The sequence below is a fragment of the Taudactylus pleione genome, unplaced genomic scaffold (assembly GCF_031769625.1).
Source record: "Taudactylus pleione unplaced genomic scaffold, aTauple2 ptg000198l, whole genome shotgun sequence".
NCBI lineage: Eukaryota > Metazoa > Chordata > Amphibia > Anura > Myobatrachidae > Taudactylus > Taudactylus pleione.
Genome location: NW_028284600.1, coordinates 9390458 through 9403790, shown reverse-complemented (window position 1 = coordinate 9403790; position 13333 = coordinate 9390458). Strand labels below are relative to the sequence as shown.

The window sequence follows — 13333 nt, the reverse complement described above, 5'->3', positions numbered from 1 at the left end:
GCATGACGAAATACAGTTTTCGGTGGATCCCGTTACAGACTTCTTTCAACTTAAGTCTTCTCCTCCTTTGAATGGTCCTCAACAGTCCCATAGGAAGAAGAAAAATCAATGAATTTTTTTGTGACCAATCCTTCTGTGATAAATTAATCTTTTACATTCCATTTATCAGTTTCTAATGGTGTTTTGAAACTTCCTTGTATCTGGAGACTTGGGAGTTCATTTGGAAGTTGTGTATCTTGATCTTCAATCAGAATTTCTTTGAGTCAAAGATTATTTTTGTTTTTGTGGTGTTCGGAGTCCACACTGAAAGGGGGGTGTACTAAGTAGAAAAAGGAGGGGGGTTTAACCCCCTATTGTTCCTCAGCACACTGAATAATACTTGCAACAATATATGAAGACTATATGGTCAAATAAATTCAGAGATATTGGTTGCATGCATTTGCAAATACATGGGAAGCTACTAGGCCACGTCACGGCTTCTCTGTCACTAGCAGTCCCTAACACTAAGGGGTTCATGTCCGGGGCGCAGTGCACCCCGAAAAACATCCAGCCCAGGACCCCCCAGGGCATCAAATGAAAAATGAAAAAAGAGTGACCGTGCAGTGTAAAGTATAGATGTGTAAGACTAATTAATAAGTGTTGAAAAAAAGGGGTTAAAATATATGTGAAATATTACATGAATAAAATACAAACATAAGGGGGGTGTACTGTCAGGTTGCGGCCTAGGATTGGCCATTACTCACCTTTGCGCCGGCTTCCCCTGATCTCCCGTGGGGTCAGACGTCAGGTGCAGCGGAGGGTAAGCGCTGAGTATTCTACCTAGTGTCATGGACTGTGGCGTGCCTGGTTTCTGCGGTTGCCGTCATGGATGCGGCCATGACAGTTTGCATCACCTGATGACTCCATACCTAATGGTAGCATGACAGTGGTCAGCTGATGCTGTCCACCAATGATCTGCTACTGCAGGGGTTAAAGCAACTGCGGACCACAGGAAGTTGCCTGAGCAATGTTGTAGTTTTTCAGTGTCTGCTGATGCTACTTAGTTCCAGGTCTGTTCTTGTGTTACTCCTGTGATTACCAGTGCCGACTCCTGTGCTACAGTGTGTTCAGAATATCTCTCCTGTGCTTGCAGCAATTACCAAATCATTGTGCTCCAGTGTGTTCAGAATATCTCTTCTGTGTTGCAGCAGTTACCAAAGCATTGTGCTACATTGTGTTCAGAATATATCTCCTGTGCTTGCAGCAGTTACCAAATCATTGCGCTCCAGTGTGTTCAGAATATCTCTTCTGTGTTGCAGCAATTACCAAATCATTGTGCTATGGTGTGTTCAGAATATCTCTCCTGTGCTTGCAGTAATTACCAAATCATTGTGCTATGGTGTGTTCAGAATATCTCTTCTGTGTTGCAGCAATTACCAAATCATTGTGCTCCAGTGTGTTCAGAATATATCTCCTGTGTTGCAGCAATTACCAAATCATTGTGCTACAGTGTGTTCAGAATATCTCTTCTGTGTTGCAGCAATTACCAAATCATTGTGCTATGGTGTGTTCAGAATATCTCTCCTGTGCTTGCAGTAATTACCAAATCATTGTGCTCCAGTGTGTTCAGAATATATCTTCTGTGTTGCAGCAATTACCAAATCATTGTGCTACAGTGTGTTCAGAATATCTCTCGTGTGCTTGCAGTAATTACCAAATCATTGTGCTATGGTGTGTTCTGAATATCTCTCCTGGTGCTTGCAGTAATTACCAAATCATTGTGCTACGGTGTGTTCAGAATATCTCTTCTGTGTTGCAGCAGTTACCAATGCATTGTGCTACAGTGTGTTCAGAATATCTCTCGTGTGCTTGCAGTAATTACCAAATCATTGTGCTACAGTGTGTTCAGAATATCTCTCCTGTGCTTGCAGCAATTACCAATTCATTGTGCTACGGTGTGTTCTGAATATCTCTCCTGTGCTTGGAGCAATATCCATACCCCGGTGCTAAACAGCGTCCAGCCTCAGTTCTGAGAAAAAAATAAAAATAAATTTTAAGAAAATGTATGCTCTTCTGAACAGAGCACTCTTGACTTCTGTGGTCTCTATGTAATTATGAAATCTGTAGATTCTAATGATGTTATGTATATTGTTATACAGGATATGTAAGTGTTCTTGTATATACCGTAACTGTTCTGGTGATGATCTCCCATACAATGAAAGCTCCATCCACTATGTACAGCACTACGGAACCCTTGCTAACATTTTCAAGAAACAATTTTCCATGGGACAGCAACGCTGTGTAGACTCACTTTATATGACCATAATTAATTACTAACAGTTAAAGATTTGAATAATGCACCATTCTTTTCCATTGTCTGGTTCTGTCTCCTTCCCTTTTCCCTGACATTTCCAGGCTCACAGCTTTTGTAGTGAAGTCCTTTAGTAAAGCTCGGCCGTACATCTTCATAGATGAAAACCATCTGAAACATTCATTCTCCTGGCTTAAACGGAACCGCAAAGACAATGGCTGCTTCCGTAATGTTGGGAAACTTTTCAGTAGTGAACTAAAGGTACTGTACACTGAATGCCATGCTTGTACAAATAACATGTATCTTTGTATCACATTAATTGACAACAATGGTATGTTAATACTAATAAAAAAAATAATCTTTATTTTAATGCTGTTTTCATGCAGGGAGGAGTGGAAGATGACATTTCCCTCTCTGCTTATGTAACAATAGCACTATTGGAGGCAGGTGTGCCCACTAAGGTAAGCTGTCAAAGCAACTAGTTTGTGCGCAAGAATAAATGCAGCACTCCTTGTGTTTGCCAGTTGAATAACAGATGACTGGTGACAATCATTAGAGTATGGCGTCTTATGAGACTGGAAATTTATATGCTATTATTAATACAGTACGTACACGAAAATTTAAAGCATGGTACACACTAGACCATATGTTGTCCAGTACGGCAGATCGGAAAACATATCGACCATATCGAGTAGAGTGTACCAGTGGCGTAACTACCGTGGGTGCAGGGTGCGGATGCCATGGGGCCCGGACCAACCCGGGGTTCGGCCCTTCCAACCGCACCCTCCTCACTCCCCCATCACTCTCCTCACTCCCCTCCACTTACCTGCTCCGTGGTCGTGGCCCCCCCGCTCCGTGGTCGCTTCTTCCTGGTCGGCTCCGCCTTCGGCTCTCCCCATTGACTGATACGGGGAGAGGGCATGGTCGTCTCCTCCCAGCATCAGTCAGTCACATAGAGTCGACCGGGAGAGAAGGTGTGCCTGCCCTGCACAGCGCGACCATGGATCAGGTAAGTTGGGGAGTAAGGAGGGTGCTGGGGGGGGGCTCAGGCCAAGGGGGCCCACGGGACGAGAGCGGGGGCGGTAGACTGAGAGGGGGGGGCCTTTAAAATTTTTTGATATGTGGTCCTCGTAGGTATAGTTACGCCCCTGGTGTGTACCCGGTAGCCATGCTGTCGATGGGCGATATCGTCAGCAGGTGCTATTCTGCTGAATGCAGCATGGACCCCGCTGTCGCTCCCGGCATCAGCAAGTGTGTATGCACTTGCCGATGCAGCACAACACATCAGCTGGGTACACATCGTTAAATGTGTACCCATCATAACTGTGGAGTTTGTATATTCTCCATGCGCTTGCGTGGGTTTTCTCCGGGTGCTCCAGTTTTCCTCCTACAATAGGTAGGTTAATTGGCTCCCAACTAAAATTAACCCTAGTTTGTATGTGCGTTGGCATGTGGTAGGGAATATAGACTGTAAGCTCCACTGATATTCTCTGTAAAGTGCTATATAAATAACTGGTAATATATTGGTGTACTGTGGGCCTGATTCCGAGATGGACGCTAATGCGATCGCAGCTGCGATTTCGCACGCAACGCAGCAGCAAAAATATGCTAATGTCTGCAAAGATCATCCGAGCACAATGAAACTATACATTTACCTGTGTAAATATCGGCACATCGGTGGCCATCTTGGCCTTGCAGCAGACTGACCTGCTGCAGCCTTGAGAGCTCTTCTGAAACACAGAGCTGCGCATGCACTCGCAGTGGCTAATTTATGCATGTAACGGCATTTAAACGGACAGACCATCCTGCGTTTCTGAGACCACCCCCCTGTCTCCACTCACAAACGCTAACAACCTGTCACTCACTCTGTGATGGATTCCTATGTGCCTCCGCGATCGCAGTGTGATCGCTGCGCACACGCAGTGCGGCTTACATGCATGCACAATGGCAAACAATCGCGCAATTGCGTGCGTAATCACCTTTGCGTTCGCCCATGAAGCAGGCCCTGTGTCATATTAAAGTTGTCTTATCACTGAGTTAACAACCAACTGCAAACATGTGATGTCAGCATTAATTTTGTTGGAGGGGGTTAGCCTAATTTAAATTGGATCAACAAGTGCTTTTCAAGTAACCGTATAAACTTTTATCTCAGGATCCTATGATTAGGGCAGCTCTGTCCTGTCTAGGGAAGGCCTCTGTGAATGTGAGCAGTGTATACACGGAGGCTCTGCTGGCCTATGCCTTTACTTTGGGTGGGGAGACAGAGCTCAGGAATACTTTGATGGACAAGCTGGATGAAAAAGCCATACGAGGAGGTGAGTGATAAGTCCATCAGTATTTGCTTATTACGGGATGTAGTTATTATACCGACATGCGGCATCCCGGCTGAAGAAATCCCGACACCAGTATGCCACTACCCGGCTAGAAGACCGGTGCCGGAATCTCGACAGCCAGCCAGGAAGTATAGCGGGACTGGTTAGGACTTACCTTTAGGGGGGAAGGGTTAGGTTTAGGCATCACAGGGAAGGTTAGGGATAGGCTACTGGAGGGGGAGGTTAGAGTTAGGTACCCCCGGGGGTGGGTTAGGGTTAGGCAGTAAGAGGGAGGGTTAGGTTTAGACACCAAGGGGGGGGGGGGTTAGGTTTAGGCACTAACGGGGAAGGTTAGGGTTAGGATGGAGTGGGGGGGAGGGTTAGTGTTAGGATGTAGAAACAGAGGGTTAGGGGACAAGGGGTGAGGGTAAGTATACCCATCGAGATGCTGCTATTTGGCATCCCGACTGCCGGGATTTCATACCCATTACCTTATTACAATAGTGTTTTTTCTTTTTCTCCAAATCAAGTCTTTGTTCAAGGTGTACAGAAGTGCCAATAAAGCAAAAGTTCAATAGAATAATTTCTTGTGAACCATTATTTACTGTGGGTAATGGTATGAGGGGCCTTGTTCATGAAAGAGCTCACATTCTACTTGAAAGAGGGGAGCGATTGTACGGTGCTGCAAAGTGGTGCACAGATGTGAAGCTGTGAGAAAAGAAGATATGTATTGCTGCAGGATGTAGTGATGAGACCAGCAGGCGCATGTCAGGTTTGGGCACCCCCCGGGAGGTTTAGGATGCGGGGAGATGTTAGGTTTAGGCATCCCTGGGGAGAGGTTAGGGTTAGGCACTAAGGAGGGAGGTTAGGGTTAGGCACCACTAAGGAAGGGTTCGGGGGGGGGACAGGGGAGGGTTAGTATACTTCCCTACCCCAGTCAGGATCTCCATATGTCAGGCATCGCTGTCGGTATTTAAATCCCAATCAATTGCTGCAGCATCTAATGCGGGCCATACATCTACGGCCCAATTCCCTGTTTTGCCAACGCTGAACCACTGATCAGCATTCAAAAACACAGATCAGCGAACATCAGGGAGTCAGAGATATTCAACATGTCTCTGACTTGCCCATACCGGGCATTTTTCAGGTCAGTATCGGGGAAACTCCTGAAATCCGGCGTCGGCAGATTGAGGAATTATCCAAATGCATGCTAGATGCTTGGGCCCATTTAAGATGGATTGAAATAGGGAAAGGTGGGTGAGGGGGCCGTCAGATACGATAGGAGGCGGTTGCAGTAGCTAAAGCAGGAAATGAGAGAGTGGATGAAAGTTTTGGTACCATCTTGGGTGTATTCTGACAATAATTCTAAGGATGAGTGGACAGGACTACAGTCAAAATATATACTATCAAATCTCTCCATATGCCCCTTACATACTATCAAACCCCATCCATGTTCTTCATGTTCCCCTTATATACTATCAAACCCCTCCATGTGCCCCTTATAAGCTATCAGACCCCTCCAAATACCTCTTATATGCAATCAGACCCCTCCATGTGCCCCTTATATACTATCAAACCCCTTCCAATGCATTTTTCACACTTTAAAAAAAATATGTTTTAACGGGTAATTATATGCTTTTAACTATGTAAGCAACAAAACATTTGAATATTTAATGGAGATTGGGTCCAATGGTTTACTTACATATCCGATGCCCCTAAGCTGGGTGGTGCCGTGTCACCTTGGAGTGCTGAGGCAGATATCCCTGCGACTGCACAATACCATCCATTTCTGAATCAGGCCCATTATGCAGAGAGGATCCTCCAATACAGTGCCCCAAATCAGGTTGGCAGCAATGGACATACAGTCTGTGCCCATACTATACAGCCTGCCTGTGTTCCTGTAACAAGGCCCTGAATAGTACCCATACTAAGATCTTAGTAGTACCCCTATTTTGGTCCATTTTGTGCGCACATTTCCTAGAAGTGAACCATGAGTACACACAATTGAGCAGATGTACTATTGTCTGGTGAATGCAGCATGATTCAGAATCCTAGAAGGGTTAAATAGAGCATGGCCCCAGCCTAATGCACCCCATCCTACAAGTGACTCACCCGGGAAGAGGCATATACATGCCTGTCTAAAAGAATTAGAAGTTGCATACAGCTTTTACATATGGTACAGAGAAGGGCCATGCACTCCATTTTAGTACCAGTCATGTTCCAAAGTTTCCTTCCAGAGCATTGCACATACTGCAGCTGCACATCTCCTCTATCTGCAGGAGGTCAAGCACAATAATTAGAGCAGTTTCCACTGGAATATTCCAATCTAGCAGTGAGTAGGGGGAGGCAGAGTGGAATGTGTGTTAATAAAGAGTGAGACTGACCTCTTTGTACCGACTGTCACAATGTGAGATCTGTCACACGGTGCCGTCCTTTGGTTGGCTCTCTACACTACTTGTTGTCATTGTTACCCCTTATGTAAGGTCTGTAAATCTTTTATCCTTGTGCGAAAAAAACATACCTCCCAACCTTTGGGTAATTGAGTGCACCTAAGGGGGCATGGCTTAGCGGCAAGGGGGCATGGCCAAGCAAGAAATGCCTTACCTGTGATCAGCGGTGGCTCCTTACCTGTCTGGCCGGGGGGTCTGCACATCATAGGCTGACAGCCCTCTCCTCCCTGCCATCCCGGTGATTAAGTCTGGCAGTCTTAAGGGGGCATGGCTTAAGCCTGGAGCTGTTAGCAGACAGGCCGGCTGTTAGAGGCTACATGAGCTGCAGCCACTAGATGCCAGATAGGACTGCCATAATACCAGGGGAGTGGCTTCCCATGGGAAGTACTCTCTTTGCTATTGCAGTCTGGAGTGGCAGTCCCAGGGGGAGTAAACACCTCCCCTGGGGCTGCCTGTCTGGCTGTGATCAGCAGGGAGTCCTTCCAATGAGAAGTCACTACCACTGCTATGCTGTCCCTGCAGGTAGTGGATTTTACTGGGGGGGGGGCTGCAGTCCCGCAGACTCTAGGTAAAATCTGCCACTGCCTCTGAGCCAACACTCCAATGTGAATGACCAAGTGTCTGAGTTCACAAAGAGATATGCGACACACTCGCCATGCTCCCATAAGACGCCCAAGAGACAGTGCAATTCTATGCATCTAAATAGCCACCTCCCAGTCCCCACCCACCCAGGAAGGCCCAATACATTTCCAGTACATTTCTGAAACTGCGCACGTCAATCGCTGCTGTGACTCTGTGCATACACACCATAGGATGAATGTGCTGCGTGTCTCTTTAGCTACTTAGATGCATGCGCGGTTGAAAAACATTGACTATTGGCGTGAATATCGGTATTGCATGCCCAAACTGTCCTTTGTTTTACTCTCATTCATTCATTACATATTAAAAACCAATGTTGATATTTACAATATAAGTGGCTATATGGATGGGGAGCCAAGTAAAAATATGTCTCCTATTTTCAATGCTTTATAAAAGGAAGCCATGCGAAAAGAATATAATAGAACATTTGGTTACATCGCAAGTCATTATTTGCCTAGCATAATTTCCACTATAGCCTTCTTTGTAAGTTGAGCAAAGAAAAAGTGTATTTATTTCATAAGATAATTTTCCATTTTGCACAGATGGACAGCTGCACTGGGAGCGTAAGACTAAACCTCAGCATTATGTCTCATACTGGTACCGAGCACCATCTGCAGAGGTGGAGATTACGTCCTATGTGCTCCTTGCTCATCTCTCAAGCCCCACAGAGCTAAGCAATGCTACAAAGATTGTGAACTGGTTGATCAAACAACAGAATCCATATGGAGGATTCTCCTCTACACAGGTATAGTGTTGGGAAAATTAAGGTGTTATGGCACACTCTGAATGCTAATTGAATACCTACAACCAAACATATAGAGGTCTTCACCTGTTGTAAGCTGCCTTTCACAAATAACTTGTCACTCTTATTGGTACTTGGATGCCCACAGTTCTTTAGGCTCAGTGTAGTAGGGAATTATAGTACTAACAGCCAGAGACTAGCAGAGGTCAGTGGATATCCAGTAGCAAGGCCACGGTCAAGACAGGCAATTATTAGATAGATAGATAGATATTAGAAAGATAGATAGATATGAGATAGATAGATAGATATGAGAAAGATAGATAGAGAGATAGATATAGATATGAGATAGATAGATATGAGATAGATAGATATCAGATATATGGATAGATAGATAGATAGATTTGAGATAGATATATATGAGAGATAGATATGAGATAGATAGATAGATATTAGATAGATAGATAGACAGACAGATATTAGATAGATAGATAGATAGATAGATAGATACATAGGTATGGGATGGATAGACAGATAGATTGATAGATAGATATTAGATAGATAGATATGAGATAGATATTAGATAGATAGATGTGAGATAGATAGATATATATATGAGATAGAGGGATAGATAGATAGATATGAGATAGATAGATAGATATTAGATAGATAGGTAGATATGAGATAGATAGATCGATAGATAGGAGATAGATATGAGATAGATAGATATGAGATAGATAGATAGATTTGAGATAGATAGATATGAGATAGATAGATATAAGACAGATAGATAGAAAGATAGATAGATATGAGAGATAGATATGAGATGGATAGATATTAGATAGATAGATAGATAGATAGACAGATAGATATTAGATAGATACATAGATATGGGATAGATAGATAGATAGATATTAGATATATAGATAGGTAGATATGAGATAGATAGATAGATAGATAGATAGATAGATAGATAGATAGATAGATAGATAGATAGATATGAGATAGGTAGGTAGGTAGATAGATAGATATGTTTTATACTGCATGATCTTTGATAAGCAGCTGATGGATTGTTGGATGTTTCTGAATGGTCTGCAAGGGGACTGAAGTCAACTGACACATAAGTTTTTAAATTTTTCTGCCAATTAACATTCTGCTGTGAACCTACTGTATGGTGTCTGTTGGATGTTGTAAAGATGCTATGTTATAACTTTGTATGCACTTGGTTGTGATGATATTAAACAAAGACATTTAAGTTGAATACTGGAGAGTGCCTTTCTGCTTTATGTGAATATATACAGGTTGAGTCTCCTATATCCAAATATTTCAAAATACGGAATATTACGAAATACGGAAATTTTTGAGCATGACTAAGATCGTGACACCTTTGCTTTCTGATGGTTTAATGTACACAAACTTTGTTTAATGCACCAAATAGTGTATACAATTATCTTCAGGCTGTGTGTATATGAAATATAAATTAAATTTACGTATGTACACAAACTTTGTTTGATGCACAAATTTATTAAAAATATTAATAATGGTGCTCCAGCCAATCAGCTCCCAACTTTCATCTGTTTGAAAAATTACAGTTGGGAGCTGATTGGCTGGAGCACCATTTATCATACACAGCGAGTTTTATCGCTCATTGTGAGTGATAAAACTGGTTGATAAATGAGGCCCATTGTTTGCTACGTGTACAACTCCAGCTCCAGCGGCGTTTTCGGAGTCCCAGCAGTTACTGTATGTGACTGTCAGTTCCCGCAGAGTAATCTCCTGGAGTGTTTAACTCTTACGTCCTGCAGCCTATCCCTAATGTCAACATTCTGACAATGTGTGCATTTCAGATGTCGACATTGTAAAAATGTCACCATTCTGAGATTGTTGACATGTTGCCTGTCAACATTTACCAACGTCAACATCATAACTGTCGACACACGCACAATGGCGCTAAATGAAAACACACTTGGGGCAGCAGAGGCACACAATGGGGAAGAGAGACAAATTGGAAATGGGAAATGTGAGGAGGCACACTTGGGGGGTGGGCAGAGGCACACAATCTGTTTATTCTAACTGCCAAATAATTTGTTCCAATCAAACTAGCAAACAGGTACAACGATACAAAACAATAACTATTAACTGGTCATTTAAATATGTGTAACAAAATTATAACTAGGTGTAGTCACTACCTTTCTCTTGATAAACAGTTCTAACAGGATGCAGCACAAACAAAATAATCATAACAAGCAAATCGGGAAGGACACCAACAGCCTACATTTAATGGGGTCCCGACTGCTGGGAAACCTATTAAGAGATCGTAATTGGTATGTAATACCGACACTCGGGACCCATGCAGTCAGAATCCCGACGCTGGATCCGACAGGGTTAACATACCGACACTTGGTGGACGGTATGCTAACCTTCCCCCTCTCCCTACCCTAACCCTCCCTAGGTGGTGCCTGAACCTAACCTCCCACCCTAATGCCTAAACCTAACCTCTCCCTCCCCCTCCCTACACCCTAAACCTAACCCTCATCAAATATGTGGAAGAAGACCTAAGAACTGTTTTTACTTTTTTATTTTTCTCATTTCCATTTATTTTATTTTATTTATTTTTACATTTTTTGTTGTTTTTATTGTTTTGTGCATTTTATGTATTGAATTCATCTTTTTATTATTCTATATGCAAAATAGGTGACCGCAGTTACCTACAATATATTACTGGAACTATTGAATATAATAGTATTTGAATATTGGATCTTTTTAATAATGTTATTGCACACTATATATGTCATAAATACAGGATTATTATAGTCCTTTTGAGATAATTGCTTATTAAGACATTCGTCTTCTTTATTATAAATAAATGTATTATTGTATTAGATTTGGATTGTGTATCTCTTTGGTCCGGGATAGGTGATTGGCGCTATCACTTTTCTATCTAAAGATGTGTTGAGGTTATTTAGGTTTATGTTTCCTTGCTCTCTAACAGCTTTCCCTGCTTCCTAGTACTCCGCCCAGATCCATTCACAACTTAATGGATAAAGTGGAGAATCACCTAAAGCAACCAATCTGCTTCTAACTGTAATGACAGGAGCTAATTGGTTGCTAGGAGCAACTTCACTTTATTTCTCTCAAAGGTTTAATACATCTCTCCCAATGTTTGTAACCAAACAAATGAAAGTAAAATAAAGCATTATTTAAAAAAAAAAAAAAAAGCTATGTCGAGGGATTGTGCCCCATTCATTAGGAGCAAATAAAAAATACCTGCCCTGGCACATTATGAAATTTAAGTCTGGTACCTTCTACATATTTAACCCGCTTTCTCCTGTATCTACAAGCCACACATAAAGCCCACTTCTTATAGCAGATAATATATATATATATATATATATATATATATATATATATATATTAGGGATGTGCATGTGCTCGGTTCTACTCGGTTCCGTTCGGTTTTATATATATATATATATATATTAGGGGTGAGCGGGTTCGGATTTCTGAAATCCGAACCCCCCCGAGCCCCCCCGATCCGAGTCCGATCCGAGTCAGGCTCGACTTTTCCCGCCTGACTCGGATCTGACATCGAGGCAAAACGTCATCATCCCGCCTTCCGAGTCTCGCGGGTTTTGGATCCTATATAAGGTACCCGCGTCGGCGCCATTTTCTCACTCGGCTGTGGACAGTGAAGAGGGAGGGTGGGAGTTAGTGCTGTGTAGTGTAGTGTAGTGTAGTGCTGCTGTTGTCCACTACTTCAAAGTCCATAGGGGCTGGCTGTGTTGTGCTGTGCTGCTGTTGTTAATAGGGGCTGTGTCCACTACTTCAAAGTCCATAGGGGCTGGCTGGACTGTGTTGTGCAGTCAGTTCTCCATAGGGGCTGTGTCCACTCCAAAGTCCTGTGCAGTGTCCCAGTCCTAAAGGGGTGCTGTAGTGTTGTCCAGGGGGTGCTCTGTCCATCAGGGGTGCTCCCCCCAAGTGCTAAAAAAATAATATATTTTCTGTGTTTGTGAATTGTGTGCGCAGTAGCCGCACGTGCATCAACAAAGTAGTGCCAAGCGTGCGCCTGTGTCATAAGTAAAGGGCCGGCTGGCTTGACCGTTAAAGGGTGCTGTAACCCCCGAAAGTACACTCCAGTCCAAACCAAAAAAAAATTATTTTCTGTGTTTGTGAATTGTGTGCGCAGTAGCCGCACGTGCATCAACAAAGTAGTGCCAAGCGTGCGCCTGTGTCATAAGTAAAGGGCCGGCTGGCTTGACCGTTAAGGGTGCTGTAACCCCCGAAAGTACACTCCAGTCCAAACCAAAAAAAAAATTATTTTCTGTGTTTGTGAATTGTGTGCGCAGTAGCCGCACGCGCATCAACAAAGTAGTGCCAAGCGTGCGCCTGTGTCATAAGTAAAGGGCCGGCTGGCTTGACCGTTAAGGGTGCTGTAACCCCCGAAAGTACACTCCAGTCCAAACCAAAAAAAAAATTATTTTCTGTGTTTGTGAATTGTGTGCGCAGTAGCCGCACGTGCATCAACAAAGTAGTGCCAAACGTGCGCCTGTGTCATAAGTAAAGGGCCGGCTGGCTTGACCGTTAAGGGTGCTGTAACCCCCGAAAGTACACTCCAGTCCAAACCAAAAAAAAAATTATTTTCTGTGTTTGTGAATTGTGTGCGCAGTAGCCGCACGTGCATCAACAAAGTAGTGCCAAACGTGCGCCTGTGTCATAAGTAAAGGGCCGGCTGGCTTGACCGTTAAGGGTGCTGTAACCCCCGAAAGTACACTCCAGTCCAAACCAAAAAAAAAATTATTTTCTGTGTTTGTGAATTGTGTGCGCAGTAGCCGCACGTGCATCAACAAAGTAGTGCCAAGCGTGCGCCTGTGTCATAAGTAAAGGGCCGGCTGGCTTGACCGTT

The 13333-nt window shown here is 43.4% G+C and overlaps 1 protein-coding gene across 1 annotated transcript in view; it reads left to right on the top strand.

Annotated features, from left to right (window-relative positions):
- LOC148518849 (alpha-2-macroglobulin-like) overlaps positions 1-13333 on the top strand; it is a 177233-nt gene that overhangs the window by 132700 nt on the left and 31200 nt on the right. Inside the window, exons 26-29 of the mRNA XM_088476972.1 lie at positions 2395-2551; positions 2677-2751; positions 4443-4605; positions 8234-8436. Of these exons, the coding sequence (XP_088333098.1) occupies positions 2395-2551; positions 2677-2751; positions 4443-4605; positions 8234-8436 (598 nt within the window). The remainder of the gene's footprint in view (positions 1-2394; positions 2552-2676; positions 2752-4442; positions 4606-8233; positions 8437-13333) is intronic.